The sequence below is a fragment of the Varroa destructor genome, unplaced genomic scaffold (assembly GCF_002443255.2).
Source record: "Varroa destructor unplaced genomic scaffold, Vdes_3.0 BEIS01000001.1, whole genome shotgun sequence".
NCBI classification, from domain to species: Eukaryota; Metazoa; Arthropoda; class Arachnida; order Mesostigmata; family Varroidae; genus Varroa; species Varroa destructor.
Window position 1 is genome coordinate 2,706,013 of NW_019211454.1, and position 21,458 is coordinate 2,727,470.

The following is a 21,458-nucleotide window of genomic DNA, read 5'->3' on the forward strand; positions in this document are numbered from 1 at the left end:
CTTCAAACATTATCAACAGCGTAACAAGTTGTCAACGATGGTTGCTCTACCTTAAAAAAAACACTTTTTCGCATTTATTCTCTAAACTGGCATTCGAGAAGAAAACTCATATAGCCAACAGCAACGGCTTATTATGTTCTATTTAGGAGGTGGCCAATGTCAACAAAAATACCTAAAGTTGAGAATCAAGATGAACGCATTCGGTCATTGTAAACCACATCTAGCGACATCCGTACCCATTGCATGTACCTGACGCAATGTGATTATTTAACAAAACATAACTTTTATTTTCTCCAGTTTGACAGGCAGAAAACATAACGTTCACCGTGATACTAAGAAGGCATTCATCCGTCGTTAACGATACACACCGTCGTTCAGTACTGCGCGAGCTACGCCCTAAGGTGGGCGTCTGTTGTGGCGTCGCATCCGAAGTATTTTCGAGGGACGTATATTTTATATCTCGGCGCCCGACGAAGCCCACGGTCGACGACGAAGGACAGCTTTTTTTTAGAGGGAGCCTGTAATATCATAGGAAGAGTTCTTCATAATTAAGTTTTCCCGGGGTAATTACTGTAGTGACAAAGACCTTGGGATGACGTATTACAACAGTCATGCAAAACTTAAGTAAGTCTTTATTTCTCACTGGACAGTATTTGCTCAGAGTTCAATTTTATGTCACTAGAAGGTTGATTGCAAAGCTATGAACGATTTGACTGTTTTCGCTAATATCAAGATTAGCTAACTATCAAAACTTCGATGAATCAGACCAGTTGCAGTAGACACGCATTTACAATGAACACTTCTTAGTTAACTTGAAATTTTTATGACCGCCGGCACCGCGTTGGTTCTTAAAGATTTTGTTTGCTTTGACTCAAGTCGTTGTAGATTTATCATTATTATTATTATTATTGTTTTCTGCCGCCATCATACAAGCGCCATGTTGTATTCATGACTGCTTTATACCTATTGTTTATCGAACAAACGGTGAAAATAGAAGTGATCTCTATACTCCGTTCTATAATCAGATGTTTTCTTTAGGCTCAACTGACGTAACCTAAAGTTCGTCCTTCTTTGAAATTAAAACAAAATTAATTACAGTATATCGTCCACATGTACGCTGACATATATATATATATATATATGAATCTAGCTGAAGGCATGAAACTATTGACTTTTGAAACGACGTTTTTGTAAACCTAAACAGGTCTGACACTTACAGTAGCCCAAATTCCCTAAAAAAAATAACGGGATACGTCAACATTGTCTAATATTCATAATAAGCCTTATTTCTTCAGGCGATAACTCCAGAGTAAGCATTTGCCGAAGGACTGATAAGGTTTTTGATTGATACACGTGAACAATCCAGGTTATATTCACAGTACCGACTCGGTCAGTCAATAACACAGGCCAAAGTAGCTGCACCATGGACATATGATTTCGAGTGGACAACTGGGGTATTCTTGTCTATGCAAAACAAGCTCACGTCACGTCATAATCCACGACACACTTTAACGCTCACTAGACTTGGTCAAACGCTCTACAAGTGCCATGCTCGCTTAGTGGGAATTCGTCTTGAAAGGAACATCAGCCCCAAGCAGTCGTGGGCTTTGACATCAAACCAGTTGATATTTTGTCCTGTGTTAATGCAAAGTGCGATAATGGTCATTCACACATCACGTCGACGCCTGCATGTCTGTATCCGTTATTTTAACCATTATCGGCCATACAAACTCTATGTTCTGGCTCAAGCCCACGATGTTCGTGCTGTTTACGAAAGATGGGTTTGAGGGCCTTCAACTAGCAAAAGTAACAACAACGACCGCCTCATTACATCGGTTGCTAGACTATGCACAGCAAGTCGTGGAACAAACGCTGAGCTGTGCGCTCGCCATATAGAAATGAAAGCGCTTGAAAAGGCGGCGCCGTGGGGACGAGCGCGCAACTACATCGATCTCCACGTCATTGCCAACAGTTTCTGTAATGAGTGCCCTAATTCCAACAAATATGGCAACAGGGAAGCACTATGGGAACTCGATTACGATTGGCCAGCTTCTATTGGCGGTAGTGATTATCTATTATATATAATTATTTGCAGCTGTGGTCTTTGTGGGTGCTGTCAGTGGCGAAGTATCCTAAAGATACATTGTCTATGCCGGAAGCTATAAATGAATCTCGCAACATCGGACGCTAACCAGCGGCTATTGGAAATACGCAACTCCATAGCTGCTATACAAACCATAGCGTGTCTCTTGTCAGTGTACGTATGTATAAACTATAGAATCGAATAATGAATGCTTGCAGAACTGATCCTGCTGTTGTTCTATTATAGGAAACGTATGTCATTGATTATGTCACGTTCCCACGCTTCTCTTTAACGTACGCTGTTACTTCGTTCGGTGCTGCCTTCAAACACTCCTTCCTGCTGATTACTACAGCTGATACTATGCGTCGAATGTACGTGTTCGTGCAACTTGGGTGCATTTGTTTTTGCCTTTGTAGCACACAACCCCAATCCGCGTGTGTTTAAAAGTGACGATAGTTACTTTTCAATAAATCGTTGATTTGAAGCAGTCGCCAGTTCCTCATTTGAAAATCGGCGCGCAGAATGATGTTGACAACGACAACGACAACAACAACAACGACAACAGCTATGGCTACTAACTATGGCTATGGAGAAAATCCTAGAGATATCTAATAGGCAATTGTAGGTATCTGAGAAAACGCGATGATCTACAGGCGTTGTTGCAACCGCACAAACTTCTTTTTCTCTGAAAAGTTTGGTCCTTCTTTTTGTGTTCACGACTATCGTCAACAGGAGAATACGTGTGTTAGACAATTAGCCACTTCAAATATGCCTATGCATTACGTCTATTATAATCATACGTGAGGCGGTTTTTCCAGGTAATTATTTATGTACAGTACTGCGATAGCAAAAAGAATTGCTACCCTGTGTATTGAGCTTATAATATACAAGTACAAAAATCGTGTTCAGAATCTATAAATTCAACTGTCGAGTCTCGTCGAATAAGCATTCTATTTCTAGAAACATGGCACGCCACTTCTACGCGTTTTGCCGCAGTCGCAGATTAAGACGAATCGTCAGTGTCCTTGCTCCACCGTACAAACATGTTCGCCCAGATTCTTGTCATAAAATTGGTATCACCCATGAGCCGCCTTTCTACGTGCGCGTTACACATTTGCGTAATTCATTCATAGCCGATACCACATAGCAGCATGAACTTACTCCAACATAGTCTGCTGCACACCAGAAAACAAACAACGCTATCCAAGTTCTTAATCCTTCTGCATCTTCACAGATTGTCCAGTTTTGCAAGGCAATCAATTGGCAAACCATTCATTGATCACGTATTTTTTCCACCATCGCAATTTTCTTCCGACATTCACGTGTTACGCGTAATTTTTTTCCGTTTATGGGCATTCTGTCTTCTCCCTTTTGCCCTCATAGGAAAAAAATGCATGTAAATTTCGTTTTTAGTTATTTAATGTTCGAAATGCTGTTTAATTTCTGGCCTACCGTTTCTTATTGTCTTTGTTTACCTTTCTTTGAGATCTTGAATTCTTTTCCCACAAATCCCTATATGAGTCTCTCTTCTGCTCGAGCATTTGCATATTCGTATGTCGCCTCCCCGTAATACACATGCAGTCAACACAAGTATGATGAAGGACTAACAGATTTTACTGTTTGTCATGAAAACGCAAATCTTTATCTTGTGCTTAGATTCGACGTACTCACAAAATACAACAGCAGACGCCATCATCATCATCACCAGCAGCAGCATGATCATCTTCATCATTGTCTTTTCCTTTCTTTCAATAAATTAAGTCGAAAACAACTACAACAAAAAGGTTTTCTTCAAGGACTAGCTGCTATATGGCACTACACTCACTTTAGTCCATATGTCACCCTCCTGTGGCGCCGACGTTGCACAGCTGTACAGAACGAAAAAAAAAATGGGGATTGGGGTAGTGTAAAGGAGGAAACAGTGAGGCGGGGTTGTCCAAAGGATAAATATGTTACTTCCTCTTTGCTCACTAGCGCACAGTAAAACATGCAGACAGGCGGCAGGCAGAAAGATCTACATAACGGCCGGCAAGCTTCTCAGGTAAACAAGACATTTAAAGCCATAAACCCATCAAAAGTGTTGGACATCGCGGAGCCTTGAGGACGTAGAGGTACAGTTACATAAAGCGAAGCAATTACAGAACAACGGTGTAACTAAGCCCCTTGTTCTGTATCACAGAGGTCCCGATGCTTCTTTCCATAGTCTCTACCAAGTTGGCAACCTTTTGCCCAACTGAAGAGATCACAGCAATAGAGGAAATACCATTACAGAGAAACGGGGCAATGGAAAGGGAAAGCCAGCGTCTCGCGGAGGGAAATGACAGGTACACATAAATGCAGAACCAAACGAAACCTTCCATTTTCGACAGACTGATTACCAATGGGAATTGCAGAAGACAAGCCAACAAGAACGCAAAGCAGACCGTGACAAATACTTAGGAACGAGAATGACATAACTCCACGACATTCGCCTGAACGGTTAGGGAACGGTCAGAGCCTACTCTCCTCACGATCTTTCAGCAGCTGCACAAAGTTTTGTTAACAGCTTTATCAATCATGTGTATTGGTGGAGAAAAAATCACAAAACAACTTGATGCGTTCAAGTTAAGCTGAAAACACTCAAAGCATATTATGGTCAATAGTTACCCATGGTGTGTCAAACGACTATATACATATATATATATCTAATAGAGCAGGAAATTATTAAATGGGTTGTATGCTATCATTGCATTATCACACTACTTCAAATAACCTCGGCACGTATCGCCTATATTTTGTCAAATTTAAATTAAAGATCTTGCCAACAAAATCCACTCAGCTACGACGATGGAAGCGTGACGCTGGCGCCATCTACCGACTAAGTTCTGCGGTGTGCGCAAAAAGTACGATATTTTTCGCTATATTTGATAGCACTGAACCGGTGCTTCTGGGATCGCGCCCTTAAGCAGGTAGAATAACCTTGGAAGTGGAAATGTTATGGCAACCGCCACAGTTGGTGCTGTTACCGGCCGCTATTAGGTTATTTAGTGCTCAGGTAGCATGTCAGCTGCAGAAAATAGAGCGCTGCATATCGTGCCGTCATATTCTGGCACTGTAATATATATATATATATATATATATATATATATATATATATATATATATATAGCACAGTCTAGTTTTCACAAGACTCCTGCAAACTATTCCGCTGCCATTTTTCAGCCAACGGTAATCAAAAAAACGCGCTATTTAGTCGTAAACCAACAAGTATGCCTCCGCCGAACCCATATGCACTAACTGTATGCATTTTATATTTATAGTATTATTTAAAACGCCACCGCTAAGCAAGCAAGAAGCGTCCGATCTTTAGTACGGTCGAACGATTCAAAATAAATATAATAACTTTACAATAATATAAACTATTATAGTCATACAATAGACCACAATTATAATGATCGAACCATTATTACAGAAATATTAGTTAAGTTAGTCAGTCGTATAGACGGCTTCACGTTGATCCATATGAGCAAAACGATGCTTGTAGTCGCCACAATGGCTGAATTATTTACAAAAGAGGAGATTCCTTGATAAACACTAAATTCTTACAGGCCTGCATATCAGACAGATTATGACCAATCATTGCTGGGTAATCGTATTTAAGGTTCCTAGAAAATACTTTGCACAAATATCGTATGAGCAAGCTATAATATACTCTAAGACAAAGTGCTGGAACATTTTGCAGAAACGAACGTATTTTGCACTGCAACACGGCGAAGTAAATCAACAGACTGACGTTCGGAGGACAGCCACCAGTTAATCAATTTTGAGTACGGGATCTCTGGTACAAATCGCATGAGCAGGTACTAATTGGCTTTGAACTCAATCCCATAGGGAGCCGTTGGGAACCTAGCCTCAACAAAATCCTGGAACATAGTTTCTATCGCAGAAGTTTGCATGAGTGAACGCAGGTCTGACCAATGGCGTAACCTTGTGCAAATGATGTTAAGAATTATAATCCCGGTCCAATAAACAATTTCATTGTTCATTCAACTTCATTCAAGCAACTTCAAGATTGTTGGCTGGCATGAATACTACGTATATTACTTCTATCGTTGTTCGCCGCATTAGACAGAAGGTAAACCGTCGAGTTTTAGGTGAAAATGGGCGATCAGTTCGTTAGCCAATAGTCTTTGTTAGTCAGAATGCTAAACGGTCTTTTGATTGCTGACCAATACGCGGATAGGACGATGATTAAATATCCGTAAGGGGCCGTTGAAAACTCTAATGCCAAATACATCTAGAACTGTCAACTGTATTATTACCTAATGCACACTTCTCATACTGATCCTTCCATTTAATTTCCTCTCGGCAAACTCCTAAGCAAATCCTTTTTGCCGAGGTTCGTTTATGCACGCTCACAATTACGCTCGATTTATGCCTTTGTGTATACGTTCGCAGACAGATATTTTCGGAATGATTTCAACGCATTCGCGATCGCTGCGTAACCCACAGCCACCCGAGTTCCCGTTTGGGCAACTGTTGTCTCGAGAGACCAGCCCAATGTCTACTTGAGAACAGTTGACGTTGCTGCGATAAAGACTTGCTACAGTGTCGGGACTCGCGTGAAGTTTTTTGGGCTTTTAAGCCTACATCTCTGTTTACATCAAAATACGTTAACTCGTTTCATCACCTCCTTAGGCGAACCTACACAGAAGCATTATTACCTTTTACAAGTTTTCTCCGAACTGTGCCAATTTCTGATGCCGAATTCTGGCTGAGGGCAATAAAGATATAAACATCTACTTACGAGCCACTGACGTGAGTACGAATAATATGCCGCCCAAAAGAATCCACCCAATTGATTAATGCGTTGGGTTGCCTGTTGACCTGAACCGTTGCGGTTATATTTGTCGGAAGTTGTCTATATGCGGAGATGAGTTTGATTGAGAGATTGAGTTTCAGTGGAAGAAGACCAACTAATAGCAAATAAGAAATAAATCGGGCTTTGGTCTATTAACTTAAACACGCGGTCGGCCTCAAAGCTTGGGCAGTACTTGAAGTATATTAAACAGCTCACATTAAATAATATATAGTAGACGAAACAGTTGCCCCCTTCCCACCATCTATGACAAAACACAACGTACTACCGTTTGCGAGTCGTAATCGTTGCGATTAATATCACTCTTAGAATAAGCATCCGGCTTGACCTATAACTTAAGATAAAACAGTCGATAATAACAGCATGAAACTTCGTTTGCAAATACTGCAAGGAACCAAAACTACATCAACTTCCATCTGTCCGACGGATTTGGGAAAGGTTGTTCTTGTAGCTTTGAGCGTCCGACGTTATGCACTACTCATTGTGCTATGCTAGAAAATGGCTGGATATATAGATGGTTGGTGTAGAAATCGACAGAAAAATTGGATAAATGGTCCTGGCTGTTACAGTAGCGCTAGTAAGCACTACGTTAAAATCCATCTCGATTACATAAAAGGCGATTGACGGCACTGATAGGCCATCGTTGTCGCCAAAAGCCTCTCCCAACCACAAAATCAAATAGGTCGATCAATTACTTGCCTTGCAACAGCGAGGTCGATGCATATAATCGGGTAATATTTTGTATCACTACGGCAAAAACAGACATATAAGACTCTTTAGCTAATTACTTAATAGTGGGATTAGCGGCTCCGTAACTATTATGGCATACAGGGCACGCAAGAGGGCTATCAAAATAATGCACAAGCGTCAAAGCAAAAGCTAAATGCAGAGTTTACCCTCAGCTTGGAGCCTCAGCTCGAAGCCAGAATTGTGATTCAGTAATATTACGAAACCTCATTTGTAGACAGTTTCCTAAATCGGAAGCAGTTGAAAGTTCGTAAGTTTTAGCTTCTTGCAAACAGCACTTCGAAAACTAGTTTGTTTTATGGACGATAAATTAACCGCATGTCAGCGCATGAGTTCCTCTACCGACTGACCAGGTGAACTCGTTAAGCTACCCATACGTTTCTAAATGAAAAGCGGAAGCCCACAATTTATTCACTTGCCTAATGATCTGCGAGTTGAATCTAAGACAAATTCCAATAGCTACACCACAAGCAGAAAAATGTCCAAAAGGGAGAATGTACTCTAGGATGAAGGATCAAATTAGTGAAACGTTTATACTAACCTAGGCAAGGTGAAAAGGCCGCGATCAGTCCTTGACGGGCTCTGACGTCGTCGGGGCACAAGACCCTCAACAAGATCGCGTTCACTCGCCGATCTTCTTTGCATCGTCGTTGAGGGTAAGACAATACCTTCGTTTGCCAAGTGCGTACCACTGTTTTGGCCAATATTGTTATCCTCGTTTCCTCCTGGGACAGATCTGCCGCTAGAGGCGGTTGCCGGCGCTGTGGACCGGCAGACTACCGCTACGCCCCCTCCAGCAGGCGACATGGCCTACTAAAAATGATTGAGGCGATAGCAATTCCACTTTGGCGGTGGACGTAGAAATTTCTAAAGTTAGACTAACTTCACCTTCAACTCGAAGTTGTTTGCCACAGCTCGGTGCTGTGACGGCACCAGTGGCTTCATTTGGCCCAGCTGGTGTAGCTAGACCTTTTGCCGTCAGCGCCACCTCGGCACAGCTTCCGAATTACGCAAGTTGCAGCCAAAAATGCCCTGTAAACATAAACAAAAACCGATGTGATTAGTGAATAAATGTCAAAGGGAACGGTACAAGTTGGCACTAAGTGACGCAACCGTGATTAGTGTGTTTGTATATAGTAATGTCAGTGTAGCTTTGAATGTGGTAAATCTCGGCACTGCTGAACAGTCTCAAATACTTACTAGACTCTTTTTCGTTCACATGAGTCTGCAATATTCCAAGCACATGTCATGGACTTGGTAGCCCTTGTTGCTATTGTAAGCAGATCTATTTCTATACTAATTCAGCATTCATAAACTCACATGAAATAGACGCTTACCACCCGGAACCTATACACTTCCCGTCTCATTCAGCAATCTCTGTGTCATTTTTTTAGGTAAGTCTTTAGATATTACGGGGTTAATTACTAGATGTGTGCAATCTTTCCTAAAGTTACAAATCAAACTTTTGGTCAACACTCAGATGTTACCATTGAGTAGTTTTGGAAACGATGAGCTGTCGATATTATAGTATATATTATATAAAAACACACTTTCCTAAGAATTGGTTATTGTGCGTGTGTGTGAATATGGTAAATATATTATTATGAACAACGTTGTGCTTTGTATTCAATAACTTATAATTGGACGTCAATCATACGTAGCCACAAATCACATGTCTCTGTGGATCAGTGATTTATCTATTCATATTTGGACACATTAAAGCTTCGTAACTCTTGTAACTAACTAGTTTCCGTGGCTTACAACCCATTATACCTGAATGAAATGTGATTCGGAACGAAAATTACCCATCGATGCAGATAGCGGCTCTATCCAGCAATGCATCTCTTCGAGGCACAATACCCATGCGGCCTTTGATAATGTGTACATCTCAACCATACAAACAGAATGCTTCATTTTCCTCCGTGCTCTCCCAAGGAATACAATAATTCATCTTTGCCAAATAAGTATTTACACATTGACACGAATACAAAACGTTCTTATCTTCCATTGGTCCGTGGCTAACGACACCTCGATTAATTCTACGTCGTATTCTACGCGTAAACAAATAGTATGTCATCCCTCTACTGATAGCCAAAAATGCATGCAAGACAAAGTGCACAGTTCGCTATAAAGATGTTAGTTGATACTGAAAGGACCGATTAGACTGAGGAGCACGGACACACAGTTCTGTTGAGTTTCATTCGGAAACCAAACTAACAATCACAGGAATGGACTACTGAATTGCCAATGGTCAAACCTATCAAGCGTGGTTATCCCTCGGGTTATCATCCATATTAGTAGTCGCGACAGGGTGTTTTGCGCAAGACAACACAATGTGTTTCTACACATGGTAACATCATATACATTGATTCTTCCTCTTCCTGCTCATGATTCTTATTGTCTGGAAGGCTTTATTGAGTTGCAACGTCGGCTTTCTAGTGCAGCTGTGCCAAATTTAGTTGGAAATCTATCACTATTTGGCTACGACAATGTATAAGAACGCAAGAGCTACAGAAAGATAGTATTGCTCTGAAGCGTCGACCGAATCTCGATAACAATATGAGAATCACCGATATTTTAGCGCCAACCTACAGCTCAGTTGGGTCGGGTTCATGGTCGTTCGGAAATGACCACATTTGCACTATCGTTATGCAACGCCCGTCGTTATTCGAATGTGGTGCTTCTAAAAAGCTAGTAATGGCAATTAATACCGTTTTCGATAATATGTCTAACTTGAAAATATATAAACATCTAATTGACTTGAAAGATACAAATCGTATATACCGAAACCTTTAGCGACAAAAATATGGGTGCAATCTCGAGGTCAAAATGTCCTGCACGGGATCCTAGTATCACCTGTATTCTTACATCTCCGCCGTACATTTCGCTCGAACTTTCTGTACTTTTTGCCTAATAGGAAACTGCAACTTATTAGCTCGCAGCAGGTACTATTCATTGTAATTGTCTGGGAGTGTCCGATATTCAGCACAACGGTTGTCGAGCCCGCATGTCCTGAATGCACTCCTGAACAAATATAATACAACTACGCAATAATCAAACTGATAAAAATGATCAATAAACTACCTGCAAAATACAGAGTTCTCTAGACAACTAGACGGACAGTTGAGAAAATCGTGACAATTTCAGCTCGTCCTTAGGCACATAAGCTATGCCATGGTACAGAGTAATGCTAGCACGGACATCAGCAGTTCGTTCTATTTTGAGAAGTCTTTGCCTGTGTTTTGTTTCTAGCAATGCCCCCCCCCCCCCCCCCTCCCCGGGAAAAAAGAAAAAACAGAGTTGTCTATTTGTACTTATTTGCCATATATCGCTTTTCATTCCTCTTTTTTTGAGTTATTCATGAAAGCTGTTATTACTAGAACAAGTACTCCACAACACGAGGTCTGCGTCTGTCGCCTGTCTACGCTCATCATGAAAAGGAATTAAGGGAACGGATTCTTAACAGGCATGAAAGTAAACTTCGTAGACTTCTAATTCAGTTTGCAAAAAATAGTGTTAATTCAATATAGGGGAAGAATGCACGAGGACGTGCACAGTGTTTCCTGCTTGACAAAAGCTGCGTACGTACGTAGATGCAGTGGGACTTAAGGCCTCACAGCAAGTGAAAAACACTGTTGTGTATTTGACAGTGGAAAATAGACTAAATGTAGTTATTGAAATTTCAGTGTGCATTTACTAGACACTTAAACTGCACCGAAATCTGACAAGACGCTGTAACATACGTTTGTATGTAGCTACATACAAAAGTGCGGCTTTCGTCAAGCAGGAAACGTTACCTACGTTCTCATATATTGTTCTTTCCCGTGTTGTACTAGTTCTTCGCAGACCGAACTAAAAGTCGACAATATTCACTTTGATGCGTCCTAAGAACCCATCTTTTCGGTTTGTTTCTAGTGGAAAACCTGCTTTTTAATTTCAGCTAAGCCTGTAATCGAAAACATTTACAGCAAGCATTTAGAACATTATAAAGCTAGGACATTGGTTAAACTATAGTCGGTACCGCGCTAACAATCCGGAAATTTAAAGTGGACTAGTGATTAGAGTAGTTCTGGTGTACAACAAATCTCAAGGATTAACATGATTTTTAAACCCCTGAAATATGGAGAAAAGCTGGGTAATTATCATATGACAAAAAGGCAACAAATACAAGGACAAAAAGTGAAGCATTTATTCGATAAACATCGAAACGTAGTTTATGGTACCGCAACAAAGACTCTGAGAAGGCACTTTTTATAGATATAGAAATGTCTAATTGGTTTATTACTAGTCAGCACGTGCTACTTAGAGGTGTTCAAATCATCTCCTGAGAGGCTTCGGGAACGCATTTCTCATGAATGCCCCTAATCAAGCAATACGAACCAATATTTCCCCAGAAAACATAATAGACCAGCGATATGATCTGTAGGGTATACTTACTTTGGCACCTCTTAAGCACTTAAAGCACTTGTTAAAGCCGTTACCAAATTTGAGATGAATAGATATTAACCAACTATGTGAGCCTAAAAGGACACTCTAAAAAAGCACTGACTTACAAGAGAACACTATGACCTTTTAAGACCGCTCAAATCATATCGTACGTAAATAGCGTGCAAACATATCCCCAAGCCAGAACTGGTAACAATCTCTGTATTGCAATGAGAGTAGCTGTTTATATTTGACCTGGAATTGGCCTTTATGTATATGTATAGCCTCATTTTGTTCACAAGATTCTAAAGCTCACGAGAACGTGTACAAGCAAATTAGTTTTTTTTTTCTTCTTTTATAATGATGATCCAGCTTGTAACAACATTTCATAAGCCGTTGCTAAATATTAAAAAAAGTCTCTCTGTAGTATGATTTGAACACGAACCTAATTAAAACATTCACTCACTTTTGTTTATCATTTTCAGACATTCATACACATAATCACAATTACTTTTTATCACAACACGCACTACGTGTGTCACTTCAAGCAAGCTTATTGATTCATGCGAAAAGAAGTGGCAATTTCCCCTCTATTGTCTATCATTGTTCGCTCTGGTGAAATACTTTAAACGCGATCGCCGCTTGTATCGCCACAGCCAAACTCCTATACGACGCATAGATAGCTATGTTGATGTACGCAAATACATGCGGTCACCTAGCGATATTCGTGACGTCGAGTTGTTCATTGTACTTCGTTCGTAGACGCCAAGTTGGTTCTGTTGTTAGGGTGGGAATCGTCTTGTATGGCCTTCATGTTCTCGACCTCGCCACAGTGATGACGACGACGTTGATCTTGCTGCTGCTGCTGGTGTTGTTGTTATGGTCAGGATGATTAGGTTGACAGAGCTTTGTCATTTATGAGTATCGGGGCCTGTACCGGTCTGCCGCACTGAATTCAAATGGCGTGAGCGGTACATACGTGGAGAAGAGTTCTATTGGAGCCGCTATGACCAAGTGTCACATCAAACAAGCAAAGTTTACGAGTGGACTGATCGAAAGAGCCATTGGTAGGTACAAATAATATTACCGCTGTTGCTCCATTTGCTGCTCGTATCTATAATATTATTCTATGATGTATCATGCTGCGACTAGTGAATACAGTTTAACATTTATCCTCCACCCACGCATCGTAAATCGTGTCAATCAGGTAGGGTTAATAGCATCACGAGCGACAACCACCATTGAATTAGCCAACGAACACGAACTCGGCAAACCTATTCTTACTATTATAGATTATTATAACCTCAGTAAAGCTCCAGTAGGTACAGACACTCGTACATACATCGATGCCCCACCGGTAGCTAGCATCGCATATCTGAGAAATAAAATCGTCCCGTTCGATAGAGGACAGCAGTTCCGATTCACCCACTCCTCAGTTCTATGTAGCAGCCCGACTAACTATTAGAAATCCAGCCAACGGCGGCGGTTAACATTACGACCGCATTAATCAAGTCCATTGTCTCTCATGGCCATTACTTATTACCCTCCTGCGAGATATCAAGATCTATGAAATATTCTTTGCAAATATATCCTTCGTATATGATTGCTTTAAACGTCTGATGATATATCAAGGCTTTTTAAATTCTATCTTTTCCGACTTGGACATCCACTGGTGTGGTGGATGGGTCCCACGTGAGATTGATTATGTCTTTCAAAAAACAGTCAAGAGACTTTACATAATAATGTTCTATGCTGTATCAATCCCATAACATAGTGCATCCTTTTTTGACCAGATTCTTATAAAAAATACCTTTTTTAAGCGCGTTTAACACGTCTCAAACGAGAGTGCCATTTCTATCAACCTGCCAATTTAGGTATTCCGGGCGACGCCAGTAACTCCTCTAGCGTAATACTCCGTCAAAGTCTTTCACAAGTGAAATTTATCCGGTTTAATTGTATAAGCACTTGGCGTGCAGTACAAGCTCAATCCGTATATTGATATATGCCATGTATTAGCTATCTAGTCTAAAGACACTTTTCATTTAAGTCAATGAAGACCCCGCTTCAGCGTGAAGTTGCATAACTTTCACATTGCTACCTACCGTTCAGGCCGAAGAGAGTTAATTTAGATCGCACCACCAGCTTTTGAGCGCAGTTCTACTCAATGCACGACGAAGCAGCACCAACGATCAATAACAACTCTATAACGAGCAACTAGAGTAACTTTTGTTGATGAAAACATCGGTCTTCTATACATTTGTTTTGTATAGCATTCGCCGAGAGATAAAACGCGCTCCCCCCTCCCTTTTTTCTTTACCATGCGTACAATCAATTGATTATTATGTGACTTAACAACTCTATCGTAATGGAACCGTTCGCAGCACAAAGCACTCGTTGGAATCCGTCTTACAAAACCGAATGACTAATTGACGAGCCCGAGGCGATCACCTTTTGTTCCTGTTATTGACGTTGCTTTACCTTGTCGCTTCTTCGTTCACAGTTATCACTGCTCTGTGAAGTATCGGCTGAATATCCTCTATCACCATCCGGCACTTATTATCAATGTTATTATTATCCATGTGCTTTTCACTTGCCGTGATTCTTTTCATTACAATGCTCTATGTGTACACAGTGGAGGTTGAATACACAACGTTCGAGGTGATTCCGTAACTATTGCAGTCGGACAATAACTCTCAAATTTGCGCCTTTGTTGTACTGGTGGCCTGCAGTCGGCGAGTCGAAGAGCGCTTGCCTGAACCTGAGGAAGGTTACTGAGCGTGTTCGCCTTATCAATTTCTTTTTTGAGATAACTGCTTAACAATCATACCCTCGTATAGTGCAACAACGAAAACAGGAAGGTCACTTAACGAAGTAATGCGAGATGTCCATGAGGAAAGCGACTCGAATCTGACCAGCGGCGGCGTTAGCGGTCGAATTAACGTCAGCAAAGAGTGCGCCAGTATATTATCTATTGCTATTGTATGTAACGCCCCCTCAAACTCAGACGATAGAACACAACCAGTCGACCGATAAATATGTCCACGCTCGATCGGTTTTCTTCGAAGGCTGCGTCCCCTCTAACGTTCAGTTGAAGACGACGATGAGACGACCGACTTTAATGGACCTAACCTAAGTAACTGAAACCGAAATTAGCACATGTTCGTTGGATCGTTGAACCGTTTTTTTTAACAGCTAGTAATATTGCTCCCCTCGACTGTTACATCAAAGATTTATAATATATTATATAATATTTATCCTCCACGATAATCGGCCTACGTACGAGTTGCCTCGCTTCATTTGTTGTTCTATGGCTGCTATCATTGACCGGGCTGGCTGCTCCCTGCATGCATCTGTCGATGATTGCTGCAGTTGTCTTTATCGGGTATTGATAGGCAGCGGTAAAAATTGGGGGATCACGAGGGACACGGAAGCGGAGACGATGAAAAAGCTCGTACTCCTACAGCCGTTGCAGGGTCCGTCGTTTCGAAGGCGGGAATGTAAACTCGAATGCGACTCGAATCGGACCAATATTAGTTCGATTCAAGCAGTGCTATGACACCCCTCTCAGACCTTGGCTGCTTATTACAGCTGTTATTGCTATTGCAACGGACGGCAGAAGCAACAACCGCCACAATAACAGCAAGTACCACCAAGCGAAAACCACGATAGCGTGATCTGTAACAACGCACGTTAACCAGCTACAGGAATAGCACAAAAACACAATTTTAGTTGTCGACTTCGTCCATTAATGATGACACGGTCGTTGTTGCTATTGTCGCCGTCAGAGCCGCCGCTGTTGATGATTGCTTTTTGTTTCTTCTTCAATTTCGTCGGCGCTCAATATTGCGCTCTGTGACGTCCACAACGAAACCAACTCGAGTCAACTTATACGTTTCGTTACAGCCAATACTCACAACCTGCCGCTGACGACGGCCGCAATAAATAAACGACGACTACTACTAATAATAATAGTCAAAGCGACGATGACGATATGGGGCGGGCAGGCACGGATAACAGCAGCCAGTCAGCCAAGCCAGGACGCTACCGCTATTGGCGCTTACGCTTGTCGCCGTGTACACCGATCGGCCCGCGCCGTATTTACTAATACGACGACAACACCATCGCGGCCAGACGGTAACGGCAGAGAGCCACACTCACTCACCCACAGGCCGCGACAACTTACACAGTCACCTGGAAAATAATGTAGATACGCCGCTGAGAATAGTGGCCCGTCGAGAGGGAGCAACGCAGGGGAAAGGGGTAAACAAAATGGAGAGAGACTGAACACAGGTTGACAGCCAAACGCGACGCAGACAACAATGAACCGCCCACGGCCGTAATAACATTGCAAAAAGAGGAAGGGAGAGAGAGAAAGAGAGGACTCGTGGGTTTGGATGTTGCTGCTGCTATGAGATGGACACAGACAAAACAGGGCTACTGTGCGATGGCGGCGGTGCCCTCGAGGACAATCATAACAAGGTGATGTCGTCAAAGTTGGCGGGCGCACAAGTGACCAGTTGGTGGAGAGGAAAGGGCGGGGAATTTGAATATTGACGACTAAGATCAAATGGGTAGAGTAGGTTGGCGTGTTATCATTGCTGTAAAAGGTCAGTGGATAACCAGCTTGCATGGTAGTCATATGGACACATAGTGATCTAGGCTCGAAACCGAGCGTAAACACAATTCATTTCAGGGTGGGAATCAGCTATCCGATAAAATGCCTAACATGAAATATTTTTTTAATTCGCTGTTTATTATTCACGCTTTAACGTGAACAATTCAGAAAATCTGAACTTTTTGCTTGTCAATACTTGAAGTGCTTTTAAATGCCGATCTCTATAAATGACAAACAGTGCCTGTGCAACATAATAAGGCAGCATGACCGTAAATTGTCGCAAGCTAGCTATTGCGTTGTAACAACCCGCTCAGCTGGATTACTGGGGCCCGACTTCCCGCCATCTTAGCGATTGCACAGCAGCAACCAAACCGGGACGTGGCCTAGCAGACGACGCCGTCAACCATCGGAGAAAAAAGGAAACTGATAGAGAGTCCACAGAGGCGCAGTCATCCTGGCAGAGAGACAGTCTATCAGTGTAGTTTCTAAGGGACATTCGAAGCAGCGCTCTGTATTTATCCTACAGCTGAGATTCGTTCACCGATCGTCGGAGGGTGTGTGTGTCTATGTGAACAAACGTCAACAGAAAAATAGTGCCTGTATGTAAGTAGTAATGATACGGCGTTCTATATAAATAATGGAAAAGACAACCAAACTAAATGCATTATTTAGCTACATGGTGTTACTACTCTAATACATGGTAACGCCAGTAAGTTAAAAAATACTGCACGAGTGTTCGAAAATTGTCACCGCTCGTTAGTTTGCTGTTGTTTTTGTCGAGCATCCGAACGTGTACCCTGCTTTGTTAGGTTAAAGGTCATTTTGTTACTTTGTTCGATATCAACGTAACTTGCTTAGATTTTACCGCAGACTAACATCGCTTGTTTCAGCTGGGTAGAGGAAGACAATAAATAATTGATAGAGGGACGATTCGTTGGGATTTTTTAACCCTACTAAATACTACTTCAAGTTCTGAGCCGAGATCAGGTTTACTTGAATTAAATGCTGGCTAGAGATTTACAAATCTAACGAAGAATCTGTAATAAGTAATCTAGTTCAAGAAAGATATGTCCGTTTAATATATATATATATATATAGAGCAAAGCGTTCATAAAGCGGTATTATCGATTTGGAATAATCAAACTTAGTGCTACGCAAGATAAAAGCAACATATTGTTGAACGGCGCTAACTAAAAAACAAAATATCGGCCTGCTTTGCATTAGTTGCAATTTCCACTATCCCATACTGTAGTTGTACTTCAAACGATAGCTATAAAACAGATAATGCGGGGTCTACAAAAGTTGACCGAAAAGCTAGAAGACTGCAATACCAAGTATAACATGGCTGGTCGAAATTGTCCGCGTGGAGAAGAACATAAATCGAAAACGCTAAACGTAATCGTTATACATACGGGATGATTTTTAACAAAATACGTTTGTGGCGTATAACAATGTATGTTATTGGAATGTGAATGCTCTACGTATACTTCCAATAAACTCATTTCTTAAATCTAGTTGTATATCACCAGCAAACTCACGCATGTATCGTGACCTGATATCACAAATCTTTATGTAGCCTCATAATGTGCTGATCTTGGCGCTGATCTTGGCGTCTTCGCTTGCAGCAGCCACGAATACGCAGATTATGCCATCGCGATGCGGAGTCGTCGCGTCAACCGGTCTCATCGTTCCTTTCAACTGTGAGCGAAGAACGACGTTTATCGGCGACTATTCGCCAGGACTATCGAAATGAAGAGTGACATCCTGACAACAGCCGTCGTCGAAAGCAACGTTTTTTAGGTCTTTTCCGTACGAAATAGTGCAGCTCGACTCTCGACAGAGATTTTAGAGATATTAAGGACAGAAGTGGGCTTGCAATTAAATTATTACACGTAACATCTCATTTAATTACATATATTTTTTACTTTGAAGAGCATAATATTGAGGCAGTAAACACAAACACCAGAGACAACAATGATACAGATACAAACGAAACTGTCACGAGAGCCGGTTTACATCGCTGGCGATGTAATCGAATGTGTGATATCGTTCAAAAACATCTCTCAACTATGTGAATCTACCGGACCAGAGATACTCGCTTGGTCGTCAGCACAACTTCATTGTTATTGCTCCGTTGACGAAGCAAAGTTAAAGTTGCCCAGCAGCGTGCGCTGTGACCAGTTGGTCACAGGAACAAAAGAAACTTCGTTCGTGCCCAACCAGGGCGAGAAGGGTTTCGTCATCTATTCGTCGCAGCCAACAATCCTCCTTTGTGATTTGCGCTTGCTCCCAGGAGATGTGAAGACTTTTGTGTATAGAGAAAAATTACCGCCCGGACTCCCACCATCATACAAGGGCCAAATGGTCAAGTACAGCTACAAGATCTCCATTGGTACACAAAAGATCAACGCGGCTAGTAAGCTCTTTAAGATCCCTCTAAAGGTTTTCTGCATAGTAGACTTCGCTTATTCCAACTCGGAGTGCAGTCTTAACCACACGAAACAGAAATCGTTTGGCGGAGATAATAATAACAATAGTGGTAGTGGCACAAACAATAACGGGAACACCAACAACCAGCAAAATTCTTATGGCAACAACCCATTTTTGAGTCCCCTAATTAGGCCAAGTCTGGCTGAGTGCGCTATGGAGTATCTCGAAGACGTGACTGCACCCCGCCAACCAAGCTATTTCAATATCACTCAGGGAAGCGAGCATGATGTCGCGCGGTTCTGTCTTCTCAAATCCAATTTCCGCTTGGGTGAGGATATCGTCGGTACGTTTGATTTTTCCAAAGGCACAATTCCATGCGTGCAGTTTTCGGTGACACTGCAAAGTGTTGAAAGAACTCGTGATGGCAAGTACACGCAAATTCTGCCCTACAGTAAAGCTCATGAAATTTGCTTATTCCTCCGGCAAACCCATGTTGCACTACCAATCCCTGTGCACGTAGCTCCATCGTTTGAGACGGATCTTGTCGAACTGTCGTGGAGGCTGCACTTTGAGTTCGTGATGACTCCGAACGACCTCAAAACGTTCCCGCCAGACCTTCTTCAACATGCTGATGCCAACTGGGAACCGCCAGCCGAACTGGATGTGCACACTATGGTCTGGAACCTGCCTGTGAACATCTTTCCTTCACATAGTGCCCACATTGCTGCACGCTTAAATCTTCAGAGAGAGTTCTATACAGCCTTGTAAAGTGGCTATGTAAACCATTAAATGTTGCTCATGTAAAGTCACTATTATTAAATATACTGGCAGGTAAATTTACACGAGTTGCTCAAATTGTCCGGCCTAAATCCAAGTTCTAATTCCCAATCAACGATTCATTGTGTAATTTGTGTGTTTAACGGTAGAATGAAAAAGCCAGTATTCGGATTCTAAGAACGACTGCAGTGTTTAGTTGTGTTAAATTTCGTATTATTGCTTGTAAGTTGTTTACAGCATTTGTTAACAGAGAGATTTCTGCGAGTTTTTAAGGACTCTCTTTATCTAGTGTCTGGAATCCTGCTTATTATTGAATTTTAGATGACGTCAAATTATAAATGACAATCTAGGCTAAACAAAATGCTTCAAGGAGATACAGAGGCAGTATATTATGGCAAGAGTTGGAGATCCGGCAACCTTAATTGACTTTAGTAGATCAGTCAAGCTGACAATCGCTTGGCCTTTTCGTCTACATGTTGATGTATATAACGAGAAGAAATGTATATTTACATCGAATTAAAGAAATAAAATCGGTCAATACGTTTACAAAATTATTTTTTGTCTTCTATTTCCAGCTAGAACTATAGCCAGTTTCAACCAGTCGTAAATAAAACACCATACTAGTAAAATCTAACTGCTCTTACACCTAAAATTGTCTTTCAAGTTTTTCTTTATGAAAGAAACTTGGTTGTCGCTACAAGCCATACAAATATTCTTATAATGCACTTCTCAGTAACTAAAATTCTAGTTATAATTGAATAAATTCGGAAGACTTCAGAATAGGGTGGCACTGAAGGCATTATATACAGTTAAAAAATAATAATTGATTTCCTTCGGAACTGAGCGAAATTTCGAAGTAATACTCTCGGAATCTAAGAATTGAGAGCAAAATAAATTTACACAGAGTGAAGCGCGGCTTTCCGAGGGACGCTGATATTTCCTTATTGCAATTCTTCAAATAAACAAAAAAAAAATAAATTTCACTCTGTTTTTAACTGTTTGATGTTTCAGCCGACACATTTAGAAAGAATGTTGTCGAATATTATGAAAGAGCACAGTCAACGGATGAATCAGAGGCGCGATGAGTTAGGTAAGTTTACTGAATAACATTTTAGAACGAATAAATAGCATAGTAGAAAGTAACACTGTATTTTTTAGATAACATCGATTATAGGATGCTCGCAAATGCGCATCGCATATTTGATGTACTGAAACTTTACATATAAGCCGACTTATAAAGACGAAACAATCGAACTCAATCCACTTTGGATTTTTCGGTTCAGATTCTGATGAATGAAGCTTATCGTTCTTATATTCGCGATAGATGCATTTATTCTCTGTTTTAACCATCCATCATGTAAATTTGACTCTGTAACATACATTCGTATAAGATTCTTTTTCGAAAAATCCAGAGAGTTACTTATTTTATATATAATAAAAATAAGTAACTCTCTGGATTTTTCGAAAAAGAATCTTATACGAATGTATGTTACAGAGTCAAATTTACATGATGGATGGTTAAA

General features: G+C 41.2%; 3 protein-coding genes across 17 annotated transcripts in view; 2 read left to right on the forward strand and 1 right to left on the reverse strand.

Annotated features, from left to right (window-relative positions):
* LOC111243523 (ubiquitin carboxyl-terminal hydrolase 31-like) overlaps positions 1-16,310 on the reverse strand; it is a 42,570-nt gene extending 26,260 nt beyond the window's left edge. The window contains exons 1-4 of one of the 10 annotated variants that reach the window (XM_086977678.1): positions 15,394-16,309; positions 14,216-15,250; positions 8,230-8,720; positions 369-518 (exon numbers count right to left, since the gene is read on the reverse strand). In XM_086977678.1, the coding sequence (XP_086833804.1) occupies positions 369-518; positions 8,230-8,495 (416 nt within the window). In that variant the 5' untranslated portion in view covers positions 8,496-8,720; positions 14,216-15,250; positions 15,394-16,309. Of the gene's footprint in view, positions 1-50; positions 331-368; positions 519-767; positions 803-1,217; positions 1,375-2,236; positions 2,359-8,229; positions 8,721-9,493; positions 10,868-14,215 lie in introns of those variants that run through there. The other 9 variants (XM_086977684.1, XM_086977679.1, XM_022789228.2 and 6 more) reach the window with 9 other exon arrangements.
* Positions 13,039-21,458, forward strand: part of Blos1 (biogenesis of lysosome-related organelles complex 1 subunit 1) — an 11,898-nt gene continuing 3,478 nt past the window's right edge. Inside the window, exons 1-2 of one of the 6 annotated variants that reach the window (XM_086977690.1) lie at positions 13,039-13,180; positions 20,947-21,025. In XM_086977690.1, coding sequence (XP_086833816.1) covers positions 20,965-21,025 — 61 coding nt within the window. In that variant the 5' untranslated portion in view covers positions 13,039-13,180; positions 20,947-20,964. Of the gene's footprint in view, positions 13,181-17,185; positions 17,332-18,386; positions 18,529-20,946; positions 21,026-21,458 lie in introns of those variants that run through there. The other 5 variants (XM_022789237.2, XM_086977688.1, XM_086977689.1 and 2 more) reach the window with 5 other exon arrangements.
* On the forward strand, positions 18,525-20,486 carry LOC111243525 (RAB6A-GEF complex partner protein 2). Its single transcript, XM_022789235.2, has one exon. The coding sequence runs from the start codon at positions 18,703-18,705 to the stop codon at positions 19,924-19,926; it is 1,224 nt and encodes a 407-aa protein (XP_022644970.1). The 5' UTR covers positions 18,525-18,702; the 3' UTR covers positions 19,927-20,486.

Excerpts from the sequence above, each read along its gene's own strand:
- LOC111243525 (XM_022789235.2), top strand. The coding sequence starts at position 18,703 with ATGATACAGATACAAACGAAACTGTCACGAGAGCCGGTTTACATCGCT.